General features: G+C 53.7%; 4 protein-coding genes and 5 pseudogenes across 4 annotated transcripts, besides 18 other annotated features; 8 read left to right on the top strand and 1 right to left on the bottom strand.

Moving 5' to 3' along the window:
* Positions 1 to 7063: a sequence feature (areas not merged during assembly with more than two copies in the genome that could not be assigned to a particular haplotype).
* Positions 24 to 464, bottom strand: Tc00.1047053503973.350 (uncharacterized protein; the record flags this gene model as incomplete). The annotated part of the gene is made up of 1 exon (XM_815324.1): positions 24 to 464. One exon carries the CDS (start codon positions 462 to 464, stop codon positions 24 to 26), a length of 441 nt encoding a protein of 146 aa, XP_820417.1.
* Positions 508 to 530: a sequence feature (AT_rich).
* Positions 879 to 1593: a mobile genetic element.
* Positions 1346 to 1573: a mobile genetic element.
* Positions 2956 to 3699, top strand: Tc00.1047053503973.345 (annotated as a pseudogene).
* Positions 4790 to 4849: a microsatellite.
* On the top strand, positions 5585 to 7912 carry Tc00.1047053503973.340 (annotated as a pseudogene).
* Positions 7064 to 7794: a sequence feature (haploid, Esmeraldo-like haplotype).
* Positions 7795 to 16645: a sequence feature (areas not merged during assembly with more than two copies in the genome that could not be assigned to a particular haplotype).
* Positions 8652 to 8679: a sequence feature (AT_rich).
* Positions 8776 to 8796: a sequence feature (AT_rich).
* Positions 9289 to 9318: a sequence feature (AT_rich).
* Tc00.1047053503973.320 (mucin TcMUCII, putative) lies at positions 11546 to 12178 on the top strand (the record flags this gene model as incomplete). Its single annotated transcript, XM_815323.1, has 1 exon — positions 11546 to 12178. One exon carries the CDS (start codon positions 11546 to 11548, stop codon positions 12176 to 12178), a length of 633 nt encoding a protein of 210 aa, XP_820416.1.
* Positions 11942 to 12066: a microsatellite.
* Positions 12453 to 12637: a sequence feature (A-rich).
* Positions 13354 to 13374: a sequence feature (AT_rich).
* Positions 13830 to 15005, top strand: Tc00.1047053503973.300 (annotated as a pseudogene).
* Positions 16646 to 18719: a sequence feature (heterozygous, non-Esmeraldo-like haplotype).
* On the top strand, positions 17089 to 17718 carry Tc00.1047053503973.290 (mucin TcMUCII, putative; the record flags this gene model as incomplete). The annotated part of the gene is made up of 1 exon (XM_815322.1): positions 17089 to 17718. One exon carries the CDS (start codon positions 17089 to 17091, stop codon positions 17716 to 17718), a length of 630 nt encoding a protein of 209 aa, XP_820415.1.
* Tc00.1047053503973.280 (mucin-associated surface protein (MASP), putative) lies at positions 18243 to 19523 on the top strand (the record flags this gene model as incomplete). Its single annotated transcript, XM_815321.1, has 1 exon — positions 18243 to 19523. The coding sequence occupies one exon, from the start codon at positions 18243 to 18245 to the stop codon at positions 19521 to 19523; it is 1281 nt and encodes a 426-aa protein (XP_820414.1).
* Positions 18720 to 24151: part of a sequence feature (areas not merged during assembly with more than two copies in the genome that could not be assigned to a particular haplotype) that runs on past the window's edge.
* Positions 19139 to 19292: a sequence feature (CT-rich).
* On the top strand, positions 19967 to 21799 carry Tc00.1047053503973.271 (annotated as a pseudogene).
* Positions 19968 to 20003: a sequence feature (A-rich).
* Positions 21919 to 21978: a microsatellite.
* On the top strand, positions 22354 to 23865 carry Tc00.1047053503973.260 (annotated as a pseudogene).

The raw sequence follows: 24151 nt of genomic DNA, 5'->3' as shown, positions 1-24151 counted from the left end.
CGCTACGGACAGCCGGCAGGCCATTAACGAACAGTGGCTGCAAGGTATAACGAAACAAATATTTCCCTTTTCTCAGCATAGAAAAATGTCATCTTCACACTCGCAATTGCCAACAATGAATTCATTGCGCAATACCGCTCTGAGCTGCAATACTTCCTGGAGCCATCCAGGTCCCTTTTCGACACATCGATGCGGGTGGGCGCCCATCCATTCCTCCCAATGACGGTGCATTTCTGCGACGCACCCTCAGATCCAAAAAGCACGCCCCTCACCACAGCCGGGATCGACTTCGCCCTGTCCGCACGCATCGCTTTGTCAGAGGGGCAGGAGCACGTCAGGCTGGCAGCAAAGCACCCGCTGGCACAACACATCACAAACATCATCACAACCAGAAGCACCAGCAGCACTGCAGACCGTGGTGTGACGTGGATCAACTGCCGCATGCTGTAAGTAACAGAAAACATTTAATGGCTTGAGAAGGATAAGAAACACTCACAATATCTCAAGAAAAAAATAATAAAATAAAAATAGAAAATCATACGTTTGCAGTCAAATCAGACCAATAATCGATAAAGAAAGGGGTAACAGGTGCTCTCAACCACAACAAATAAAACAATAAAAAAAGAAGAAACAAAAAGCCGAAGCGTGGGACGACCAGCGCACACACTCTCATTGCTCCCGTAAAGCAAAACACACACACAGAGGGAGAGAGGGAGGTCGCCCACTCAATGCAATAAAAACAAAACAGAAACAGTTACGGTGCTCCGCCCATGCAGCCAGGCAGGACGGCAGCGGTGCGTGTGCTGCAAAAGAGAGCACCAACGGGCTGCATGGGTATGCATGCATATATACAATGGGCACATTATTGTTTGTGCCTCGTGGGGTGAGGTGGGGCTTTAAGACAAATTATTGAGGACAATCCTTAGTGTGTCATCAATTACGCCTGGTTGTCGTGTGCCGTTAGGACTGATTTTTCTATTCATGGTCGAATATGTTTTGAGTTCTTTCAAACCCCTGTTACTCTAATATTACTGGAGGAAAATGGAGGAGGAAGCCTTCTTGTTATCATGCGGGCCGAGGTACTCTCTGTGCGCAGCTTGTTTTTGGTTGCCTTCCCATTTCTCGGTCCACCATCGACATGTTGGTGACAATACTTTGCTGCAAGGAGCGGCTAATAAAGGCAGCTCGAAATCACACGCCTTGACGCGGGAGCCGCAACGGAAAAATGACTTTTTGGAGTCTCGCGGGATACAGGCATCCCTTGCATACGTGGTGTCAGCAGAAAACCCCGCAGACGACATATCGCGTGGTCGCGTGTTTACACTTCAGGACTTGGCGAAGGGAAGCGGCGGGGTCTTGTGGCAGGAGGAGTCCAAAGTTTGCCACTTCGTGAGTAATAATATATCTAGTACTAACAAAGTACATCGTGTCATGAGAGTGGCAGTCCGAATATATATATTCTTGGAGCAGACACTGAGGAGGTGGCGAACCCACGGCCTCTCTATTTAACTTTTCTCTTCATCCGTCATGTTTGACTTCTTTAGATCATTTCAGGATCCGGCCAGCAGCCCAGCCCAATATTGCTTTGTATAGGCGGTTTTGGGTTGTTATCTCTGCCACTGGGACGTTTGGCATGCAGCAAACTGCGGTAGGCGATTAATAGCTATTTGCCTCTATACGAGCACCTGTGAAGGGCGTTTGTTCTCTGGTTGCCGGAGCTTTTAGTGCGTGCGTGACGTCGGCGGTTGCTTGTTTATTTTCCATTATTTATTTATTTGTATTATCGTGAGGCGCTGTTTTGCTCGATGGGGCGCAGTGTTAGGAAGGAGAACTGTTTGCGCAAACTGGCGTCACGCCGTGCGGTGCGCTTATTGGGAGAACAGCGGCTCTGTTGAACAAATGTTCAACTTGACGGCAAAATACTTTTGTCGGGATGCCGGTGGTAGGAAAAGATATGCCTAGCCCAACACCTGAAAAAGAGTGGCACCATTATTTTGAGTAGAATCCGCTTTTGGTTTGGAATTTATGGCCATGAGGGTGTAATTTCCTCTTCGGCAAAAATGGAAATGAAAAGCGACGTTGTTGAACTCAACAATAGTCCTTTAATTGTGTAGCTCCTTGTTGCATTGTTTCTCGGTAGCGGGGGATCATCGTTCCATCGTGCCAACTCGGTGGCATGGCGTATCGTGTGCGTTTCACGCCCTCTCCGGGGCCGGGACCTCCTTTTACGTTTCCACTCGGCAGGGCGGACGTGCTCGAAGACGGTGGCCGGCGTGTGGGTTATGGAATTTATTTGGAAAAAAACACGATGAACAAGCAACAGAAACGCAATGGACTCATATTTGGCACTGGATTCTGGAAATTTACATTGCGTTCCATCGATTTGGAACGTTGTTTTATGGAACTTGTCTTGGCGACACGAGCTTGGGATTCTTGCACGTGCCGCATGCTTGAGGAATGGGCGTGTGGAAAATAATTCTTTCCCGATCTTATACATCGTTACCGGAGGCATGGCGTTTTCAAGGCGCGGATCCACGTTGCCTGCCGATGCAGCCGATGAAAGGCGACACACGCATGGAGCCCGCTGGAGAAACCGCTGTTGAAGTGAGTTCGGGCCGTTTTTCACCCACCGAGTGAATTTCCATCTCTTTTCTCCTGCCCATAGATGCGGGTTTCTGCGAGAGACTTTTTTCTGTAATTGAATACCTATATGGGTGGTGGAATCTCCTTCTCCAGCGCACCCGCTATTTCCTTTGTACTATATATATATGGAGAAAGAGAGAGAGGGAGGCTCTGTATTTGGTTTACGAATGGGAATGCGAACTGGAAAAGAAGACACTGTGACCCTCTTTCTACGAGGTCCCCACAACCTTATTATTGCTGCATGGTTTATTCTCCCTTTTTTGAGGGGCTTCCTTCTGCCCTTTAGGGGAAAGCATTACAATCAAGCATAACATGAACGAAATTATTACTCGCTTCTTTAGTTGCTCCTCACACTGTAAGCCTGAGGTTCTGGGCCGCATCCTTCACGACGTCGAGAATTTGTGCAACACCTTCCATTTCTACTGTCGTGACGCCACTGGGGAGTGACACAACAGGAAAAACTTTGCATCTATGGTGGGCTTCCCATTACTATTAAGAAGAGCAACAGCGACCACACTTCTTTAACCCCAGACAGCCGTGAACAAGCGCCACCAGATCGTTATGTCTTGCCCTTGCAGATATGGCTGACGCGCTTGTACCCCATTGAGCCTCCTCTGGTGTTTCTCCTCAGCGCGGAACAAGGCTGCAGGATAGCGAGCAACCACAAATACGTTGATGCTACCGGACGTTGTCACACGCCGGAGCTAGCAGCATGGCATCCAGTTTCATCCTCACTTTGTGATGTCGTCAAGAAGCTGTGCCAGTTGCTGTCAGCTGAGGGCTTAATCCCGCTTTGTTTTGGTGAAGAAGGCGTCAGCTCACCATCAAAAGGCCATGCGACAGCAGTCTCACAGCGATTGCGTCATGGATTAGAAAATGGTGACGATGATAAACAGACGGATGAGCATGAGAGGTGCGTGGTGTGCTTTTCTCCCAAGGAAACGGTGCTCGTTCCATGTGGACATTATTGCCTATGCGATGCATGCGCAACAAATGTGACTCATTGCCCTCTGTGTCGTGGCTCGGTCAAGTTCCGTCAGCGTGTGTTTTCATGACAGTCAAGGGGTCGTCTAGTTGAAGAGAGAGACAAAAGCCGAGACGCCACAAAGTACTATCGGAATTTATTCACGCAGTGAAACGATCCCAAATGGCAATGGCACACCAGTAAAAAAAAGAGGAACATGCGCAGTGATATGTTGTCTTTGTCCGCTGAAGCCTTGACAATTGCAAAGAACTTCCCTGAATTTCTCTCAGGCTCCTTTGGTGTAACTTGGATTTTATTTTCCGCGTTCATTCGAGGCAAAACAACAGTGGACCGCTAAAGCATCGTTTTCATTTTAGTTGATGCCAAGCATTTGTACCGCCCCAATCGCATTGCCACCCGCAACCAGCGTCTCTGGGAGGTGGCGGGCTGGTGACGAGACGTCCCCGCCGCCCGGACACACGCGCAGCACACGTGTCCTCCCATGAGAGGGCGGCGTTTGACACGGAGTGGGGCCAACATGATGGCACCGCGCCTCCCATGGGCCGAAGCGCGGCGGCGAAATGAAACAAGGAGGAGGGGAGACGCGGAAAAGAGGGAAGCGCGGCGGCCAGGCAGAATGGAATAAAAGGCCCTTGCGGCGAAGGAACGCCCCGCGAGCGGGAGGAAAAAGGCCGTCACGGGCAAGTTCCCTCCTGCGGCGCGGCCATTTGTTCCACCCGGGCCACGAGGTGTCGCAAAACGCTCTTCGCTGGCGGATCTCACGAGCAGCCGGAGGCATCAAGTATCCTCAAACAGCGCTCACCGAAGTCTTCGCGGAGAAGTTATGGGAATCGCCCCTGATGAGAGTGTCTTTACGAAGAACCTCCTCATTCATTGCCTAGTTTTTCCGCCCGGCTATGCCGATCCCGCGGACAACGATTCCGACGGTAGCCACAAGGGAAAAAGGCAGATTTACGTTCAATTTGGGTTGGCAAGAAAATGTCCGTCACCGCAACCTTCTCCACTGCTGCACCAAGCTACCCACGGCCGCCGATTTGGGTTTCCAGAAGATCGTCTGTTCCGACGCCGTGGGAGTGCGTGTGTGCTATCCGCTTCTCTCTCTGCCGTTGCTTTCTTTGGACGCTCTTGTGCCGCACAGCCGCCCTGCAGGTATAGGCAATGACAGACACACAAGCACATATAAATACGCACAGACACACACACACACAAACACAAACACACGCCACGTCGTACATGCTTTGGAGCGGCGTGAACGCTGAAAACGCACGTACGCACAAGATTCTGGCTGCGGTGGCTTTTGCGAGGAGGGAAAAAAGCCTGCAATTCATTTTTCTGACATGTTGCTGGTGTGGTGTTGGCGGCATGCAGCTGATTGGGTGGTGTGTCATTGAGGGTGCCTGGGGTACGTGCGTATCGCCTCCCGCACAGCAGCTGCACGTGCCGATTTGTACCTCATATGCTGTGTATACTTTGGTCAGGGATTCTTTGCCCGTGTGGGGTGATGTGCGTTGGAGGGTGCGCTGGAGGGACAAGAATTGAACGACGGGCGGCAGCGTGTCGGTGTTTCGAGGACTGTCGTGTCCTTTTGCCTCCCGCTGGTTGTTATCGTGTGTGGGCGTTGCTCGGTGTGTGCTGACGCGTGAATAACGACACACCCGCCGTGACTCCTGCTGCTATTGGTGGCAGTCGCTGTGTGTTCCCGGTGCACTGTTCTTCCTTCTCGTTCCGTGTGTCTGTGTGCGTGAGTTGTTGTTGTGGGGAGTGACTGCGGCGGGGATGATGGTGCCACTCACTGTGTGGATGACGGTGCTTATTCCTTCACCCATATTTTATTAGCCTGTTTTTATTTTTTTCACACCCTTACGAAGAAAGCAAACAAGCGCTAAACGCTACTGTGAAATTCGAAGGCACCAAAAGGACCAACAGCACACACACCGCCCATACACACATATTTGTATGCTCTCACGTGTTGCTGCAGTGAAGGCACCCCGCACTCACAACCGTCGCCGCGTGACCGGATCCATCGGGAGGAGGAGGGAAGGAGGAGAGAGTGAGCCGCAGAGGCCCAACATTTCCCGGCGTGTGTTTGCTTCCGCGGTGCTGCTCCTCCTCGTGATGATTTGCTGCGGCACTGGTGGAGCTGCAGCCACTAATAATGGGACTTCACGTCTGAGATCTTTACCGAAAACATATTTTTTTTGGAGAGATAAGAATGAAGGAGAAACAGTGAGTTCTTTACATGTTCCAGTTCTTGTTGAGATGAATGGTGGCGTGTTTGCCGTTGCCGAGGCGCAGTTGAAGGATGAAAGCGGTTTTGCTGGGATTGCCTCGGAGCTCCTGGAGTGGACCGGTAAAGAATCAAGAGAATTGGATACGACTAAACTGAGGACACAAGTACTGGAGAAATTTCAGGTTGAACAAGGGAAGTTTCCTTCCCTAGAAGTTACTCAGAATGCTGCTGCTTCCCAAAACCGGACGAAAGTACGTGTGAGCCGGCCAACAACAGTTGTGAATGGGGATATTATTTACATGTTTGCTGGAACCTACAGTTTTGAAGTTACTGATAGGGCAGCTGATGGTAGCACAGCTGCAGCAGCTAAATGGGGACTTTTGGTGGCTGTGGGAAACGTCAGTAATGATGGGAGCAGCGGTAAAAAAAGATTTATTGGAAAGACGCTTCCGTTATCCCGTGGACTGAGTTTGAAAACCAACACAAATCCTTGACAGGGCTGATTGGCGGCGGTGGATCGGGTGTTCAGATGAAGGACGGTACGTTTGTGTTCCCAATGGAAGGCACGAAGGATGGAAAGGCCGTTTCGCTGATCATATACTCCTCAGACAATGCGAGTGGGAATCTGTCGAAGGGGATGTCTGCCGATGGCTGCAGTGATCCCTCCGTCGTGGAGTGGAAGGGAAAACTCATGATGATGACTGCGTGCGATGATGGCCGCCGCAGGGTGTACGAGTCCGGTGACAAGGGGGAGTCGTGGACGGAGGCCCTCGGGACACTCTCGCGCGTGTGGGGCAACAACCAAAAGGGAAATGAGAAGGGCGTTGGAAGCGGTTTCAGCACAGCGACGATTGAGAACAGGGACGTGATGCTCGTTACTCTGCCGGTGTATTCAAACAGAAAGGGAAAAGAAAAGCGTGAACTTCATCTTTGGCTGACGGACAATACGCACATTGTTGATATTGGGTCGGTGTCCGGTGATGATGACGCTGCCGCCAGCGCCCTGCTGTACAAAAGTGGAAATAATACTAATGAGAGGTTGATTGCACTGTACGAGAAGAAGAAGGGCGATGGGGACTCATCACTCGGCATGGTCTCTGTGCGTCTGACTGCGCAGCTGAAGTGGGTGAGGGAGGTGCTGGCGACCTGGAAGGAAGTGGACGGCCGTGTCTCCAAGCTGTGCCCTTCAACTGCTGCGAAGAATCCCTCAACTGGCAATGGCTGCAGCGCTGTTAAGACCACGGATGGGCTGGTTGGCTTTTTTTCCGGCAACTTCTCTGGTAACACATGGAGGGACGAGTACCTCGGAGTGAACGCCACAGTAAAGAAAGGAACGAATGGGGTGGCAACAGGGTATGCGGATGGAGTGACGTTCCATGGAGCGTGGGCGGAGTGGCCTGTTGGGAGGCAGGGGGAGAATCAGCTGTACCACTTTGCGAACTACAACTTCACTCTTGTGGCGACGTTGTCCGTCCACGGTGAGCCGAAGGGAGATACCCCCATTCCATTGATGGGTGCGACGATGAATGACAACAAGAAGACTGTGCTCCTGGGACTGTCGCACGACAAAGAGGGGAAGTGGCAGTTGCTGTGCGGTGGCAAAACGACCAAGGAGCTCCGCAGTAATTGGGAGCCAGAGACAACACACCAAGTGGCCATTGTGCTACGGAACGGCACCCAGGGCTCCGCGTACGTCGATGGTCAGCGTGTGGGAGATGCGCCATGTGAATTGAACAACACGGATTCGAAAGGAATCTCCCACTTCTACATTGGAGGGGATGGGGGCAGCGCAGGGAGCAAGGAAGACGTGCCTGTGACCGCGACGAATGTCCTGCTGTACAACCGCCCATTGGATGACAATGAGATCCGCGTCCTCAACGCAAACAAAATTTCTATTCCAAAGCTGACAGATCTGAAAACAGTGGCGGCAGGAGCAACGGGTGTCGGTGCCACTCGCCACTTTGGGGCAAATGGTGATGGCAGCGCTGTTTGCGGAGGCGGACTGCTGCCGCTGCTCCTTCTGCTGGGACTGTGGGGGATTGCCGCTTCTTGAGGAGTGTGTGGTCTCGGCGTGGAACACCTCAGCACCGAATTACTTCCCCATGGGAACAAATTTCACTCATAAATCTTTTTTTTTTTTTTGCGTATTTTAAATTTGTTTTACTGTTTGCTTCTTTTTGGTTGATTTCACTTTTTTTTTCTAATCCCCCATCCCTTTTTTTTGCTTTTGGGGGCAATCACTATGGACGGTTTTTCTTTTCTACTCTTCCCTCTTTAATTGTTTCTTCCGCACTCTTCCTGTGAGGGGTGCCGTGTGTTCCCGCCCAACTGCTCCACTCGCACAACCACCGACACGCTCACGACGACGGCCCTGTGCGCCCCGCCTGCTGCACGCATGAGGAGGGGCGGCGACGAACGGCGCGCTGAGGGAGCCGTGACGTGTGGGCGTGCGACGAGGGCCTGTGGGGCGGCGCACACATTTCTTTCCCTCCTGTTTTGTTTTATTGCGGCCAGGGCGGGCAGACACCCGCAGCGCCACACACACACACAGCCACACCCTGCCGCCGTGTTTTTAAGATTTCTTTTTTTTTTGCTGCGCTCACTCTCCCGATGGAGTGACGCGACCGCCGTCATGTCTGCGTGCTTCTCTCAGTCCCCACACACACGAGTGACTGTGCTCTGCGGGCCGCACTCGCGCGCCGATGGGAGGGCTGAGGGGAGCAGCAACACGCAGATGACCCCATGAAATATCAACGATGTGCGGACACGCAGAGGGTCGGACGGCTGAAAGACATTTAAATATCTTTTAATTTTATTTTTTGGGCAAAATATATGCAGACGGTTTGGTGTGGCCACACGGCAGCCAGGCGATTTTTTCCTTATTTTAAATTTGTGTGGAACAGTAATGGACGATTTCTTTTTTATTTATAATTATTTTGTGTGATGGGGTTTGTGTAAGACGAAGGGGAAAGTTTTTTTTTGTTTTCAATAAATATTGTGTGAATTGCCGCTGCTTGGGCTGCGGTGCAATCGTGGGTTTGAGCGGTCTTCTTCTTGTTGCTTCCGCCATGCACCTCCGCTGTACATTTTGTGTGTCCCTCCACATACTCTGCTTCCATTTCTCTACTTCTTTGCTTTGTGTTTCTGCAGGCACACACACAAGATGCACATTGCAGTGGATTTGAATGCTTCTTTTGCAGTGCATGCTGGCAGCTGCGTGTGGCGGCTGTTGTCTTCTTCCGCGGCCATGAGGAGAAGGGAGGAGGGAGTTCGCAGCCCGCGTCACCTTTCCTGCGGGTGTGGAGCACCGCGTGTGGGCAACAAAAGGAAGAAACAAAGGGAAGAAACACGTCACTCCTGACAGTGCGCGGCAGGCAACCATTTGGGAGAAACACAGGAATGCTAATTATTCCAATAGGGCAAAGGCAGCAAAAATAAATAAATAAAAGAAAATTAAAAAGCTTAAATTATTGACAAAACTCAGTGGGTAATGCTGGCAAGCTGCACAGTTATTGCTCCACGAAAAGCCGCAGTTCCACCCTCCCTCACACCTCAGCAGAGTGCCGCAGTGTCTCACAGCCCCAGAAGCAGAAGCAACAACACCCGAGACACACCCATGCACGGTGATGTCACCAATTTCGGCCATGGCCAACAAATCCGTGAAATGCCCGTGCTCACAAAAACCGTTGCTCACAAGTGATGCTGCGTTGTGCTCCGATGGGATCTCTGGTTTCCCAGACGTTGTGCGCAAATAATCCTGTGCGGCATCACCGCCACACGACACGTTATCACTCGTTCAGCATTTGCTAGGGCTGGGCTGGGCTCAGGCGTGGCTGTTGCACCATCCAAGGGCATTAGATCACTGTTGCTGAGTGAATCGGGGTCGCTGCCCATGCCCACGGCGGTGCGGGCATACGTGCCCTATTCATGGTCAACGTGTTGTTAGTCGCTGGCAACTGTGTTGGCGGTGTACGGCTCGTTGCCTCTTGCTGAGCATGCGTCTGGATCCGCCGCGCTGCCGCTTTACTCCCCGGACAGCCGCGCTCCCTGTGGGGCCTCACCGCGCAGCTGCTGGCAGCCTTGCTTGCTCCTGCCGAGCGGAGTGTCCTGTCACTGAGCTTGGCCACAGACAGTTTTCAGTTCCCCGCCTGGCAGCAGCATCCCGATCGCCCGCAAGAGTTCCTGTCGCCACGGACTCCCTCTCGGCGATGGAGGCGCTCCGTCTTGGCTCGCTGGCGGCGCACGACGACGTCACCGAGGAGATTTGTACCGTGCCGCATTCACTGGTGGATCGAGTTCGCACTGTTGGCTTCAAATGCTCACCGTGAAACCGCGGTATCCCACGCAACGTGACGGCGGACGCTGATGCCATCATGGCACGATCCCTCCCGCAGGACTGCGTCAATGCCTGGCACGTGGGCGTCCTCACCGCAGTCAGGCGGCCGTACTGAAATAAATTCCAGGAGGAAAAGAAGGGCACACACCGCATGACAGGCGCTTGACGGTGTGGCGGAACTCTCTTCCTGGTGTTGACCCGAAAATCGTGCCCCGAGTGGCGGCACTGCGCACAGGCGCGATGCGACTCCTGCCCACTCTTCGACAGGCCCGCGCGCCCTGCGGATCACAAGGAACTCCCTGTGTCGGTGGCGCCGTCCCTTTCTTTACGGAGGAGACCGGCCCGCCTCTGCCTCCGCCGGAACCTCTTCCAGACGAGAACTCCGCAACTTCTTGCCGACCAGCGAGCGGCGGATTGACATTCTCCTGCCCAATCGGCTGCAGAGTGCGCCCGTTTGTCCGCAGCGTGAGGGCACATGCCCGACGTGTTCGGCCTGGCGTTCCGATAGTTTGAGAATTCCTCAATTGCGGATGCCGCAATGGTTTCATCGTTTTCTTAGCAGGCACCTCGCGCGCTGGTCGCCACCGAAAGCGCCAAGCATGCCAGTAGGCAAGGCGCGCAGGAAGCACAAACGCGGACACTCGAGATGGACCAGGCTCTTCCGCCACCGCCTCACCACAGACGCCACGGGCTGCTGATTCCCCGAAGAACCACGGGAGACTCCGCCTCATCCACTTTGGTAATGTCCTGTCATTGAGAACATGGACTGTGACTGTTTGGGGCTGCCCCAGCCTGCACGACGGCCTGTTTGCGACGGCATACTTGCCACTTTTGTACGGGGAACCCTTGCGCTATTTGCTCATTCCGGCGCGAGAAAAACAATATAAAAAGTTATTTTGTGATGAATATTGGCTGCACTTCCCGTGGGCCAACTATCCACGTGGTGTGCGAGGATCATTTCATTTTTTTAATTGTTACTTTGCTTTTGTGTTGCTGTGTGCGCTGCACCTCCTCTTGTGTGTGCGTACCCTCCGTGAGGGGTGCCGACACGACGGACCGCTCTCGCCGTGTGTGCATGCGGTGGAGCCTTGTGTGCCGCTCCTGTTTGCTTCTCCCTCCTCCATCTGTGTGTGTGTGTGTTGCGGCAGGGCTGTGTGTGTGTGTGCCTGTTGCCGTGGATTGGAGTGTGTGTTGTGCGTGGTGTGCGGCGTACGGTGCATGCCTGGCTGCTGCCCTCTCCTCATGTGGATTACTCTCTGTGTGTGTCTGCCGCACCTCTCGTCTCCCCTGTTGCTCTCCATGTCCCTCACTGCGCAGATCAGCTCCACACCACTGAACGACCACACTCACGATGACGACGTGCCGTCTGCTGTGCGCCCTGTTGGTGCTCGCCCTGTGCTGCTGCCCGTGCGTCTGCGGAACAGCAGGTGGTGAGGCTCAAGTTTCAACCACCGACCATCCACCCCCACTGCCACAGAGGCAAACTCGGGAGACCATGTCTTCAGGTTCAAAAGCCCCTACACCCCCCAAGGCGAATACTTCCGATGAGGTGGATCTGCCAGTTACGGTCAATGCGGAAGGGAGGTCAGATGTATCGTCCACTACACAGGATGGAATAATTCTGCCTGGTCAACCAGGGTCAGACGGTGGGAACAAAAGTCAGCCAGGGTTAATAGATAATCCCGATCAGTCAGTTGTAAAGAGTCCGGCGCAGGAAACAGGAGAGTCAAAAGGTAATAAAGATTTTACGGTAAAGACAAACACTACGACGAATACGACACCAATTACAACTACAACTACGACAACCACGACCACGACCACTACAGAGGCACCAAGTACTACAACTACAGAGGTGCCAACCACGACGACTACCCGCGAACCGTCACGTCTTCGCGAAATCGACGGCAGCCTCAGCAGCTCTGCGTGGGTGTGTGCCCCGCTGCTGCTCGCCGTATCCGCGCTGGCGTACACCACTCTGGGCTGAAGAGGTGTGTATGCGGGCTGTGCGTGCCAGCACTCAACCGCGGGGACATGTGCGTCCACTGTGGTCCGATGTAAATAAGTAATAGAAAATAATGATTGTGTTTTGCTTCATTTGCTTCCGCTTCCCTGCTGTGTGCTCCATTTTATTGCTCCCCGTATTTGTCACTTGGCACGCATCCCAGACACTCTATCATGCATGACAGGCATACAAATTTTTGCGTTGACGCATTTTTGGGTGCTGCTGCATGCACACTGGAGCCATTCGTTGCAGCTCCTTTTGTTTTGTGTTTTTACTTTTTTTTAACTTTCTTTTTTTCTTCGCTGTTGTTTTGTTGCTACTTGTTTTTTTTATGTGTTTATTTTTCTTGTTTTTTACTTCCTTCGGGGCGTTGTGAGTTTTTTTTTTGGTTGATTTTATTTTCTTTCATTTTTTCTTTTTTTTGTTTTGTAATCTTTTGTTACTTCCATACCTTCTCTTTTGCTTTTGGGGGCAATCACTGTGGACCTCTTTTTCTTTTCTACTCTTCCCTTTTTAATTGTTTGTTGCTGCACTCTTCCTGTGAGGGGTGCCGTGTGTTTCCGCCCAACTGCTCCACTCGCACACCCACCGACACGCTCATGACGACGGCCCTGTGCGCCTCGCCTGCTGCACGCATGAGGCGGGGCCGCGACGAACGGCGCGCTGAGGGAGCCGTGACGTGTGGGCGTGCGACGAGGGCCTGTGGGGCGGAGCACACATTTCTTCCCTCTTGTTTTGTTTTCATTGCGGCCAGGGCGGGCAGACACCCGCAGCGCCACACACACAGCCACACCCTGCCGCCGTGTTTTTAAGATTTCTTTTTTTTTTTTTTTGCTGCGCTCACTCTCCCGATGGAGTGACGCGACCGCCGTCATGTCTGCGTGCTTCTCTCAGTCCCCACACACACGAGTGACTGTGCTCTGCGGGCCGCACTCACGCGCCGATGAGAGGGCTGAGGGGAGCAGCAACACGCAGATGACCCCATGAAATATAAACGATGTGCGGACACGCAGAGGGTCGGACGGCTGAAAGACATTTAAATATCTTTTAATTTTATTTTCGGACAAAATATATGCAGACAGTTTGGTGTGGCCGCACGGCAGCCGGCGATCTTTTTCTTATTTTAAAATTTGTGTGGAACAGTAATGGACGATTTCTTATTTATTTATAATTATTTTGTGTGATGGGGTTTGTGTAAGATAAGGGGGACGTTTTTTTTGTTTTGAATAAATACTGTGTGAATTGCCGCTGCTTGGGCTGCAGTGCAGTCATGAGTTTGAGCGGTCTTCTTCTTGTTGCTTCCGCCATGCACCTCCGCTGTACATTTTTGTGCGTCTTTCCACACACTCTGCTTCCATTTCTCTACTTTTTTGCTTTGTGTTTCTGCAGGCACACACAACCACACACACAAGATGCACATTGCAGTGGGTTTGAATGCTTCTTTTGCAGTGCATGCTGGCAGTTGCGTGTGGCGGCTGTTGTCTTCCTCCGTGGCCATGAGGAGAAGGGAAGAGGGGGTGCGCAGTCCGAGTCTCCTTTCCTGCGGGTGTGGAGCACCGCGTGTGGCTGCGTTGAGTTGGGTTCCGTGTCCCATTGAGGGCGGGATGGCTGGAAATTTTTTACCGCATTATGGATGGATGAGGGTTCGCTTGCGCGTGTGGCTGGTGTGGTGGGTGCTCGCTCCGTGTGCGTTGTGTGGGCGGCCACGTGCAACACACTGAGTTATTTTCGCCCCTACATTGGCGCCATGAACTTTGATCCGAAGTACATGACTGACACGGCGTGGAGCGTTCGCGATGCCGCACACGAAATTGCGCATGCACTTTGGTTCAGCCAGGAGAGCATGAGAGAAAAGAGCGTGGTGAAGAAGCGAGAGAGAAGTGTGCGTGGGACGCACCGCAGGATGGTGGCAGGGAAGCACGTTCAGGAGAAGGCGGAAGCGCACTTTGGTTGTGACTCTCTCGAGGGCATGGTGCTGGAGGACGAAGATGGCTCTTGGGAAAAGGAAATCCCTCACTGGAAGGGACGCCACGCGTGGGACGAGCTGATGGCTCCCATATTCGGTGCCGGCTACTACACGGCTCTGACGATGGCGGTGTTTGCGGATATGGGATACTACCGCGTGAATTGGAGCATGGCGGAGCCGATGAGCTGGGGCCACCGCAGTGGATGCGACTTCCTGGTCAACAAGTGCAATACAACCAATAATCTTGCCGCCAAGTATCCTCACATGTTCTTGCGATGCTAAAGACACCGAGACGCTTCGCTGCACCTCCGACCGCCGTCACGTTGGGACGTGCACCGCAAGCATCGTTGAGGACAAGGAGAGTCTGGTGGATAAGGACGTTTGCCCTGTCGTATCTTTGGAATTTCACGAAATCTCGTCTGGGACAACGTACAGGACGTGCTCGGACGAAAATGTGGATTATCTCCGTGTGTCGCTGACTGGCGGTGGCTCGTGGTGCCTGGACGCAGAATTACTGGAGACGAAGGACGGTGATAGCCATAAAAGCGTCAAGGGAGTGTGCACGCAGGTGTCGTGTGGGGAGGGCACAGTGAAGGTGAAGCACCTCGGCAGCAGTGTTTTTCAGCCTTGCCCTGAGGACACTGACATCCCAGTGACGTTGAAAGATTTTCAGAAAGATGGGAAGATCAAGTGCCCCACGTACGGCGAGGTGTGCACCATTGCCGCGAACGGCAGCAGTCTTGTCATTCCGGGTGCATTGGTGAATGGACAGGGTGACGAGCAAGAGGAGGAAGCAGAAGAGTCTGCGGTTGCTTCAGGGTCGCCTTCTCTGGAGGATACTCGTCCACAGTTGTCTCGTGTGGCGTCTGGTGCCTCCATTGAAAAGGAGCCTCCCGGTGCTTCGGCTGCGGGTGTCGCTGGTGGTGGCCCTCATGCCGGTCCAAGGGGTGATCCGGGGTGCGGACCGAAAGTGAGGACAACACTCAGCGGCGAGGGAGGAGACCTGGCAGTGGGAGCGAGGGAGCCAACAGAGCCTCCGGCCCCGACGCCTTCTTTGCGCCATCGCCCGGCGAGGACGTTGCACGAGCGGAGGGCGACCCGTGGGCGGATTGCCCAGCGGTGGTTCCCAGTGCCTCCGCGCCTGCCACTCCGATTCCGTCCGTCAACGGCGACGACTTTCAGGCGATACCCGATGCGTTGGTACAGCAGGCCGACAGTGATTGTTGTGTGGCTGCTGCTACCGCTGGCCTCGTTCCCCTTGTGCTTCTTGTTGTGGTTGCTGCGGCGGTAGTGGTGGTGCCTCTTTGAGCAGCCGCGGCGGCTGGGCGCAATCAAACTGCGGCAGGGCGACAGTATTTACTTTGCACATTGGCCCCGCACTCAAGATGCGCAAAACCGTGGCAATAACAATATAATACACTCACTGCATTCCCCATGTCCTTCATTGCTTGCGGGTGATGGGCAAAATGACCGGTCTTTTATTGCATTGTTTGTTGTTCTGGGAAAAGGTGTTTTTGTTTAGAGGGTTTAACTTCCGTGAAAACTGTGTGCGAACGAAGTAACATGGAGAGAAAAGACAGTTCCCAGCACCACATGTATACACGCGTTTTTTGATGCGATTGGAACGAGGGGAAACCACCGTACTCTAATCATGAGTAAAAAGTAAAGTAAATGTGCTCCAATGGAGGCGGGGTCGTGCCAGCAGCTGTTTCTCTGAAGGACAGGGACGACTGCCTCTGCCTCCGTAATTAGTGCAGGCGGCTTTATCTTTTACGCTTTTGCTTGGTTTTGTGACTTTGCTTTTTTGTGTGCGTTATTGCGAGAATGTGGACCTCAAATAATTTCTGTGCTTCGGCTTTCAATCCGTATGCACCCTTTTTATTTTTCTGCCTTCCCGGCTTCTTGTGTTCGTTCTTGAATGGCTGTGTGTGTTTCGGGTGCTCTGCTGCACTGTGGGTAGTGTGTCTTAATTCCCTCTGTCCCTGCTGTTCTGATTGTGAGGACACGCTGTGGGTCAGGGTGCATGGCTCCGTGGTTGCGGCACTATTTGTTGTGGTTGCGTTGGGGCAGCCCCGCGAAGACTGCCAACGTGTGGCTCTTGGGTGTCTTGCTGGGCTCATTTCCGTCTCCTGCGCGATGGACTCCCGTCGTCGGCGCACCCTTTCGTGCAGTGGCGTCAGCGCAACAAGGTGGCAGTTTTGCTGTTGTTGCTGCTTCAGCTGTTTTGTGTTTCCCTCTGGTATTGTGAGGTGCGGGTGTCGGATGTGGAGGCAATGAGCCGGAGATAAGGAGGATGGTGCGTGCGTGCGTGAGGACCGTGCGGTGTTGGAGCGGTGCGCACTGTTTGCGGGCTTGATGCGCCCCTTTGGTGCATGGAGTGTCTTGGTGTGTCTTTCTTGCCGTGTGTGGTGCCAGCCGGCTCTTCACGATTGTGGCAATGGCGTGTTGACAGCTGTGTTTGGGTTGGCGCTGGCTGTTCCACCCTCTGGGGCTACGAGGGCGTATGCGTCACGTTGAGTGACAACAATCGCGCACGACGCCTGGTCTGCAGGCAAGTGACACACCGATTGCCGACGCGGCGCGGCCCTCTTACCTTTTTTGACCCTCTGGTAGCCTGCAGTCTGATGTCTAGCCGTAGTGGTCTCCTCTTTTCTCACTCCATTTGTGTGTGACCGCATGCACTGACCACAACAATTGTACAATACAAGTATTACAGAGTGCAGGGCTGTGTGTGTGTGTGCCTGCCGCCGTGGATTGGAGTGTGTGTTGTGCGTGGTGTGCGGCGTACGGTGCATGCCTGGCTGCTGCCCTCTCCTCATGTGGTGTGCCCTCTGTGTGTGTCTGCCGCACCTCTCGTCTCCCCTGTTGCTCTCCATGTCCCTCACTGCGCAGATCAGCTCCACACCACTGAACGACCACACTCACGATGATGATGACGTGCCGTCTGCTGTGCGCCCTGTTGGTGCTCGCCCTGTGCTGCTGCCCGTCTGTGTGCACCTCAGAGTCTCCGAAGATGGATGATGCTTCTAGTGCGACGACGAACACGATAACACAGACACCAACCACTAACAAGCCGGGTGGCGCTGATGGAAGCGTAAACAGTCATTCTACTTCTTCAGATTCAGGACTACAAGAGAATGATCAGTCAGGGTCATCAGATTTGGGCCCCGTTGCGGACAATGGAACAAAAGCCGGAGCGGATCCAGGTGCGGCCACTCTGGAAAAGCAATCAAACGGCCCGAACAATGTGGTACATACCGAAGTCAAGAGAAGCACGACAGAGTCACAAAGTGGTACGAGTGTTTCCTTGGAAAATGAAGATAATGAAGCCGAAGATGCTCCCACGACAACCACGACGAGCACAAAAGTGCCCATTAAGTCCACTACTGCGCCGGAGGCACCAAGTACCACAACTACAACACAGGCACCAACCACGACGACCACCCGCGCACCGTCACGTCTTCGCGAAATCGACGGCAGCCTCAGCAGCTCTGCGTGGGTGTGTGCCACGCTGCTGCTTGCCGTATCCGCGCTGGCGTACACCACTCTGGGCTGAAGAATTGTATGCGGGCTGTGCGTGCCAGCACTTAATCACGGGGATTTGTGCGCGTGTGTTGTGGTCCGATGTAAATAAATAAGAGAAAACAATGATTGTGTTTTGCTTCACTTGCTTCGGCTGCCCTGCTGTGTGCTCTGCGTCGTTTCACGCATCCGTCACGTTGAACGCGTAACAGACACCCATATGCACGATAGGCACACAACTGTTTGCGTGGACGCATCTTTGTGTGGTGGTGCATGCACACTGGCGCCATACTGTGCAGCTCTTTTTATTGAAATTTTTGTTGTTTTTTTACTTGTTTTTTTTTTTCTTGCTGATCAATTACTGCGGAGCTGTGTGCGTGCATTTTTTGCCCTCTCACTGATTCCAACTGCCTCATGGTGTGTGCTCTGTTGCTGCTGCCATTTGTCAATGTGCGGTGGCAGTGCGTGGTGTAGCGGTCGTGTCTCTAATTCTTGCTTTCACTCTGCGTTGACGGGGAGTTGGTTTGTGCTGAAGGCTACACGCAAGTGACAGGAGTGATGGCGATGATGACTGGCCGTGTGCTGCTGGCGTGTGCCCTCTGCATGCTGTGGTGGGGCCTTTTTGGAATTGCGGCCGACGGTGCTGGAGGTGTTCCTGATGGCAGTGCGGGTGAGTATTTGTTCCCCCGGTGGCGCGCTCAGCTGCGGAGTGAATGCGCGGAGGAGGTCGGCAGGAGGACAGGAGGCGGTGTGAATGATCCCGCTGTTGAGGAATGCGTGCGTCGGAGGACGGACGGTGTGCGTGCCGTTGTGGATGGCCGCGGTCATTGGAGGCCTCAACAGTTTGTCGTTGTTGCCACTTCTGCTGGTGACACTTCTGATGATTACAAAGACCCGGGATCTCTCCCGGAAGGACAGTCAGGGAGCGTCGCTCAATTGACGGATCAACAACCGTTGAAACCAGCGCCGAGCACGGTGCCAGGATCAGCGGATAATGCAACTGAAAAAAATAAGCCAACAAATCCCGCACAGCCTCTTGCGACGGGGGAGAAAATAAATGGAGAATTAATAGAAATAAAAAGTGACGATGAAGGCACAAAGGGGAAAAGCGAAGATGAAGGCGAGGAAGTTGAAGAAAACGGTGATGAAGCAGATGGTAATGCAGGCAGCGGCACATCCGATGGAAGTCGAGAGCAAGGAAAGCAGAAAGCAGGTACTGGACAAGGGGCATCAGGAGGCACTGCAAAAGAAAATGTAAATGTTGTTGCCGGCAGCAACTTGGCGGAAGGGGCCGCAGCCTCTCCGCCTGTTGTTTCCGTCAACGTTGAGAATCCCAAAAGTGTCGAGTTGATTCGTGACGATGTTGGAGGAAGGAGACAAACCCGTGAAAAGACAGTGCAAGAGCCACCAGCCGTGAAACTGAAAGAGAATGTACCAGCGGAATTAATTTCCACAGAAGATGCAGCGGAAGGAGAAAAACAAAAGACGGAAGAAAAAGCGGAAGAGGCAGAAACGAAAGAGGAACAAAAAAACGCCGCAGAAAAATCAAAAGAAGAAACGCCAACAGCACCAGAGAAAAAGACGAAAGAAGAGCAAAAGGATAAGGAGGTGCAACACATACGAAGCAAAAACGAAGAAAAAGAAACGGATGGAGCACAACCACCAGCCACAAAAGAGGCAGACGTTGAAAAAACGGCCGCATTCAAAAACACTCACATGAATAACATTAACAAACCTGGCGACAGTGATGGCAGCACAGCTGTCTCCCACACCACCTCCCCTCTTTTGCTTCTTCTTGTTGTTGCGTGTGCGGCTGCGGCTGCGGTGGTGGCCGCGTGAGAGTGAGGGAGAGAGAGCCGTGCACCGCCCGCACACACACTCGTCCTTCTCTCTCTCTCTGTGTGTGTCCCCTTGCATGGACTCTCGCCCTCACCTCACCCCACGAGGCACACACATAATGTGCCCATTGTATATATGCATGCACACCCATGCAGGCCCGTTGGTGCTCTCTTTTGCACGACACGCACCGCTGCCGTCCTGCCTGGCTGCATGGGCGGAGCACCGTAACTGTTTCTGTTTTGTTTTTATTGCATTGAGTGGGCGACCTCTCTCTCTCTCCCTCTGTGTGTGTGTTTTGCTTTACGGGAGCAATGAGAGTGTGTGCGCTGTTCGTCCCACGCTTTGTTTTTGGTTTCTTTTTATTGTTTTACTTGTTTTGTGGTTGAGTGCACCAATTATTTTTTTTTGTGGATTTTTGGGTTGGTTTGACTGTGGACACTTGAATTTTTGTTTTTGTTTTTCTATTGGTTTGTTTTTGTTGAGGAGTTGCCAGCCTCTGGTATTCTTGTAAAGCCATTAAGATTGTCTGGCTTATGGCATGCGTCAGTTGATCCACGTCACTCTGCGGTCTGCGGTGCTTCTGGTGCTGCTGTTGATGATCTCTGCGGTGTGATTTTTCAGCGGTTGCTTTCATTCTGAAGTATTCCTGATTCTTTGATGATGTGGTATTCTCCGACGGCGGGGTCGATCACGGTTACGTTGAGGAGAATGCATCTCAGGGCGCTGGATGCGTTGCAGGTGTGGAGCTTCGTTTGGAGGAAACGATGGGTGACCGTCCGCATTAAGGTGCCAAAAACGGACCCGTGTGACAGCAGGAGGCACCGCGGATTCTCCTGGTCTCACGCAATGAATTTATTGAATGACAATCGCCACTTTGAGGACGGTGTTCTATCCTCTGCGCACGAGAACGCTCTTGCCGAGTAGACTGTCCCTGCTGCTGTCAAATTGCATGCGGATCGTCTGCTCGTCCAGTCACTGGAGGGTCCGTGGATTGTGCCCTCATTTGCCACGGGCAGCGTTTGCATTCGGTTTACGGTGCCTGCTGGGCATCGTTCCACTGGTGTTGCCGATTCTGACATGGCTCAGTGCGTGGCTGTGGCGGCGATTGGTGTGTGGGCACCGCGGAGCGCCATGCTGGAGGATGGTCGTTTAGTCGCTGGCGCCATGCACTTTGCCCGGCGTTTTTATTTCACGGACGCATCGCCGTGCACCTGTTGGTCAATGCTGTCAGGTTTGACTGCCCACACATGGCCAGCCGCAGCATGGTGAGGAATGCCGGTGTGCGTGGCAGGGCGCTGTCGGTGGTGATGGACTCGACGACTGCCGCAATGGCTGCAAGCGAGCACCACGAATGCGACGACATTGATGGCATGGAGCTGCAGGATGGCGATGGGGGCGGGAGGACGCTGGAGTCGCACCGGTCGCAGCGCCACGCGAGGGATGAGTGGATGGCACCGATTGGTTGTGCCGGCTGCCGCACGGAGTTGACACTGGCCGCACCGGCTGACCTGGGCTGCATGAGGGTGAAGTGGGAGATGGCGGAGCCGATGCGCTGGTGAAGGAATTCGTGCTGTGCGCTGCTGCAGAGGAAGTGCTTCGCACCGAACATGAGTGAATATTGCTACATGCTCTGCGCATTGGGAGTTTCTGCCAGACTTTGCACGTCGGACCGGTATTCCCGCGGTTGGTATTTGGGGAGTATCCATAAATGTCAGCAAAACGTCCGATGGACATTTTCCCCATCACTGATCCCGTACTGGATGTGAGGGATATTGAGGCTGTTATTTGGAGGGAGAATACTTTTCTGCGGTGCCTGGGGATGAGCCCTCTTCGTGGCGACTGGACACGCTTCTCAACAACACGACGGATGCGAGGTACCCGGAGGAGACACATCTCAGTGCTGCCATGCATGCGGCATTGCGGTGCCTCGGCATGCAGGTGCATCTGGAAGTGACTGAAGAGGGTAATGTTTGTTGTGTCTCATGCACGGACGGAGCGACGATTGCGTGGGCCACTCTGCGCTACGACGAGGGAAGCGTTATTTGCCGTGAACACGCGCAGGTGTGCACGATATCCGCCACAAGCGGCAGCCTACTTCCAGTGGTTCCGTGGGACGGCGAGGAGAGAGCATGTGGAGCAGGACGGTTTCACTGGCATCTACCGAACAAGGATTGCCGCGGGGCATCCGTCCCCGTTGCGGAGAGCATTGAGACCGGCCGCGGCACACCACCGAAGGAAGTCGACTTAGCTGCTCCTCAGAAGCATCCGTCGCCAGAGGAGAAGTGGATCCATCCGGGATGCCCCGACAGACCGCGAGAAGCTTCTCTCGGCGGCAGGGATCGAAGCAGCGAGACGAACGGCACGCAGGCCTCGCCTCCGACTCCCGGTGATGACACTGCTGTTGCTGCTGCTTGTCCCTGTCCGCTGCTTCTTCTGCTTGCCTCTGCTGCCGCCGTGGTAACACTCCATGGAGTTGCGGTGTGGACGGCGTTGTGCTGCGAGGCGACTGCGCTTCCCCCTGCGTGGCCCGCACTCATCATTGGATGCCCAATAGAAAAAAATCCATTTCAATGGGTCCCTTTCTCCATATGCATGTGCTATGTCCGCTCCGTTTGACTTTTTATTTGAGATTGGTTGTATTTCCGATGCTCACAGGTCTTCTTGTGTTGGTTGCCGATGTTGGGCCACCGTATGGTCGTGTGGCATTGCTTGTGTGTTTGTTAGATTTTCTGAGATGCACATACATACACCGGTGCGAGTGAAACGTGCGCACACAATACGCACACATATATATCCAATCACATTTTCTCTGTGAATTGTGCTTGACATATTATGTGGGGCGGATTGGTGCGGTCAGGGCCGTCGGAAGCGGGCAGCTGCGTGAGCCCAGCAATGGCGTTTGTGGTTGTGTGCGGGATTATATATTCCACCAGATGCTTGACGCCGTTCATGGATTGTCCAAAGTTTTTTTCTGCGATGCCCATGCTGCGTCTGCGCTGAGCTGCTCACTGTGTCTTCATGATCTCATGGAGCACGGCGTGACGCTGCTCGAGGACCTCATGACGCCGCGGCAGCCGATTATGTGTAGCCCTGCGCACTAATTTTTGCCGTGGAAAAGGCCTCTGTGAGCCGCGTGGTTGAGGATTGGATGGCAAAGGTCCTGCACAGGAATGCACACAACTTTGGGCTCGGGTGCACCCCGCATCGCAGTCCTCAGCAACTCGCGCGGGCTCGGATAGCGCCGAGGGCGATGCGTTCCAAGGACATTATGTTAGACTTCGCCGCCCGTGAGGTGCTGGTGTTACACCTCAGCATGCAGAATGGGTTTCCTCAGCTGCTGTCGCCGCTGTTGCCATCCGAATTGATGGTCCGTTGTAGAAGTTGCGGCGTCACTTCCTGTGGCGGCTATTCACGCCGTGAACAACGGTGTGCCTGTCATTTGCCAACAAAACAGAGGCAGCATCTGCCATGGGTTTGCCAGGACCTTTTTTGAGGGCTTGCCAGGCAATACCACGACGAGCCGGATTTCACTTAGGGGCGCCGACAGCCGCGGCAACCCGGTGCGGATCATCGTTGATTGGGGCTGTGTCACGGTGACGCCGCTGATGCACCAACGCACATGCCAGTGTCTGCTTGATGACCTGATGCCGCTGGAGAAGAAAGTGTATGAGCAGACCTGTAGGAATTGTCTGGGGCGGACTCGAAGCGGCAGTAATTGGTGGATGAAGAAGATGTGTACCGGCGCTCGTACCGTCATTGTTTTCTTGCGCAGTGCGTGGAGGAGCTTTTGTCGGTGCTGAAAAAACTCCACGCGTATCACCCGGGATTGGTGCAGGGCGTGGAGCCGAAGGCCAATCTTGCGGAGTTGAGCGGTGCGGTGCGGGCTTCGCCGGAGTTTCAGGAGAGGCAAGCCAGACTGTGGCTGCACATCGATTTTTTGCGCGAGGCTTGTGGCACAGTACCGGGAGAAGCGACTGGCGGAGGTGTGGGAGGTGGAACGAGAAATCGCCGTTGGGCACCAAACCCTTCAGGAAAAACCTGGATGGCGTGCGGCACCTGACGAGGGATGCCGCAATGCCCCGGCCTGTGCGTCTGCGTCTTCTGTTGCTTGTGGCTGCGAGCAGCACCGACGAGTTGACGGAGGCCAAGAAGCAGCAGCTGATCCGAGACGGTGGACTGACGCCCGACGCCCATTTGTTTGCGAACCTTGAGCATGTGACGAGGAGGGCCGGGAGCGTGCAACGATACAGCACTGCGTCGGCGCAGAGCGGACGGAGCACGGGTTCCTCTGCGAGCAACGCCGCGACGGACGAGGATCCGTTTCTGAAGCATGCCTGCATGATTATGGAGACGGGCAGGAATAGGACGCTGCGGGTTGGGCTGTCGTTGGCATCGGTGGAGCGCGATCATGCGATGGGGCCAAATGGCGCGAGTGGTGGCCATAACAGTGGAGCAGCAGGGAAAACGCCGGGATATTTCAATGGTGTGGTGGCAAAGAGGAGAATCATCCTGATCTGGGTGGTGGTGGTGGTGGGACGATTGCCCTCACAACTCCTCAGCGCATAGTGCTGCTTGTTTTGGGTAGTGTGGCCTGCAGCGAGAGGTGCTCGGTCCATGAGATATCCAAA

This window comes from Trypanosoma cruzi, genomic scaffold, assembly GCF_000209065.1.
Source record: "Trypanosoma cruzi strain CL Brener 1047053517083 genomic scaffold, whole genome shotgun sequence".
In the NCBI taxonomy this organism is placed as follows: Eukaryota; Euglenozoa; class Kinetoplastea; order Trypanosomatida; family Trypanosomatidae; genus Trypanosoma; species Trypanosoma cruzi.
Note: the sequence above shows the minus strand (reverse complement) of the source record. Positions and strands in the feature narration are given on the sequence as shown.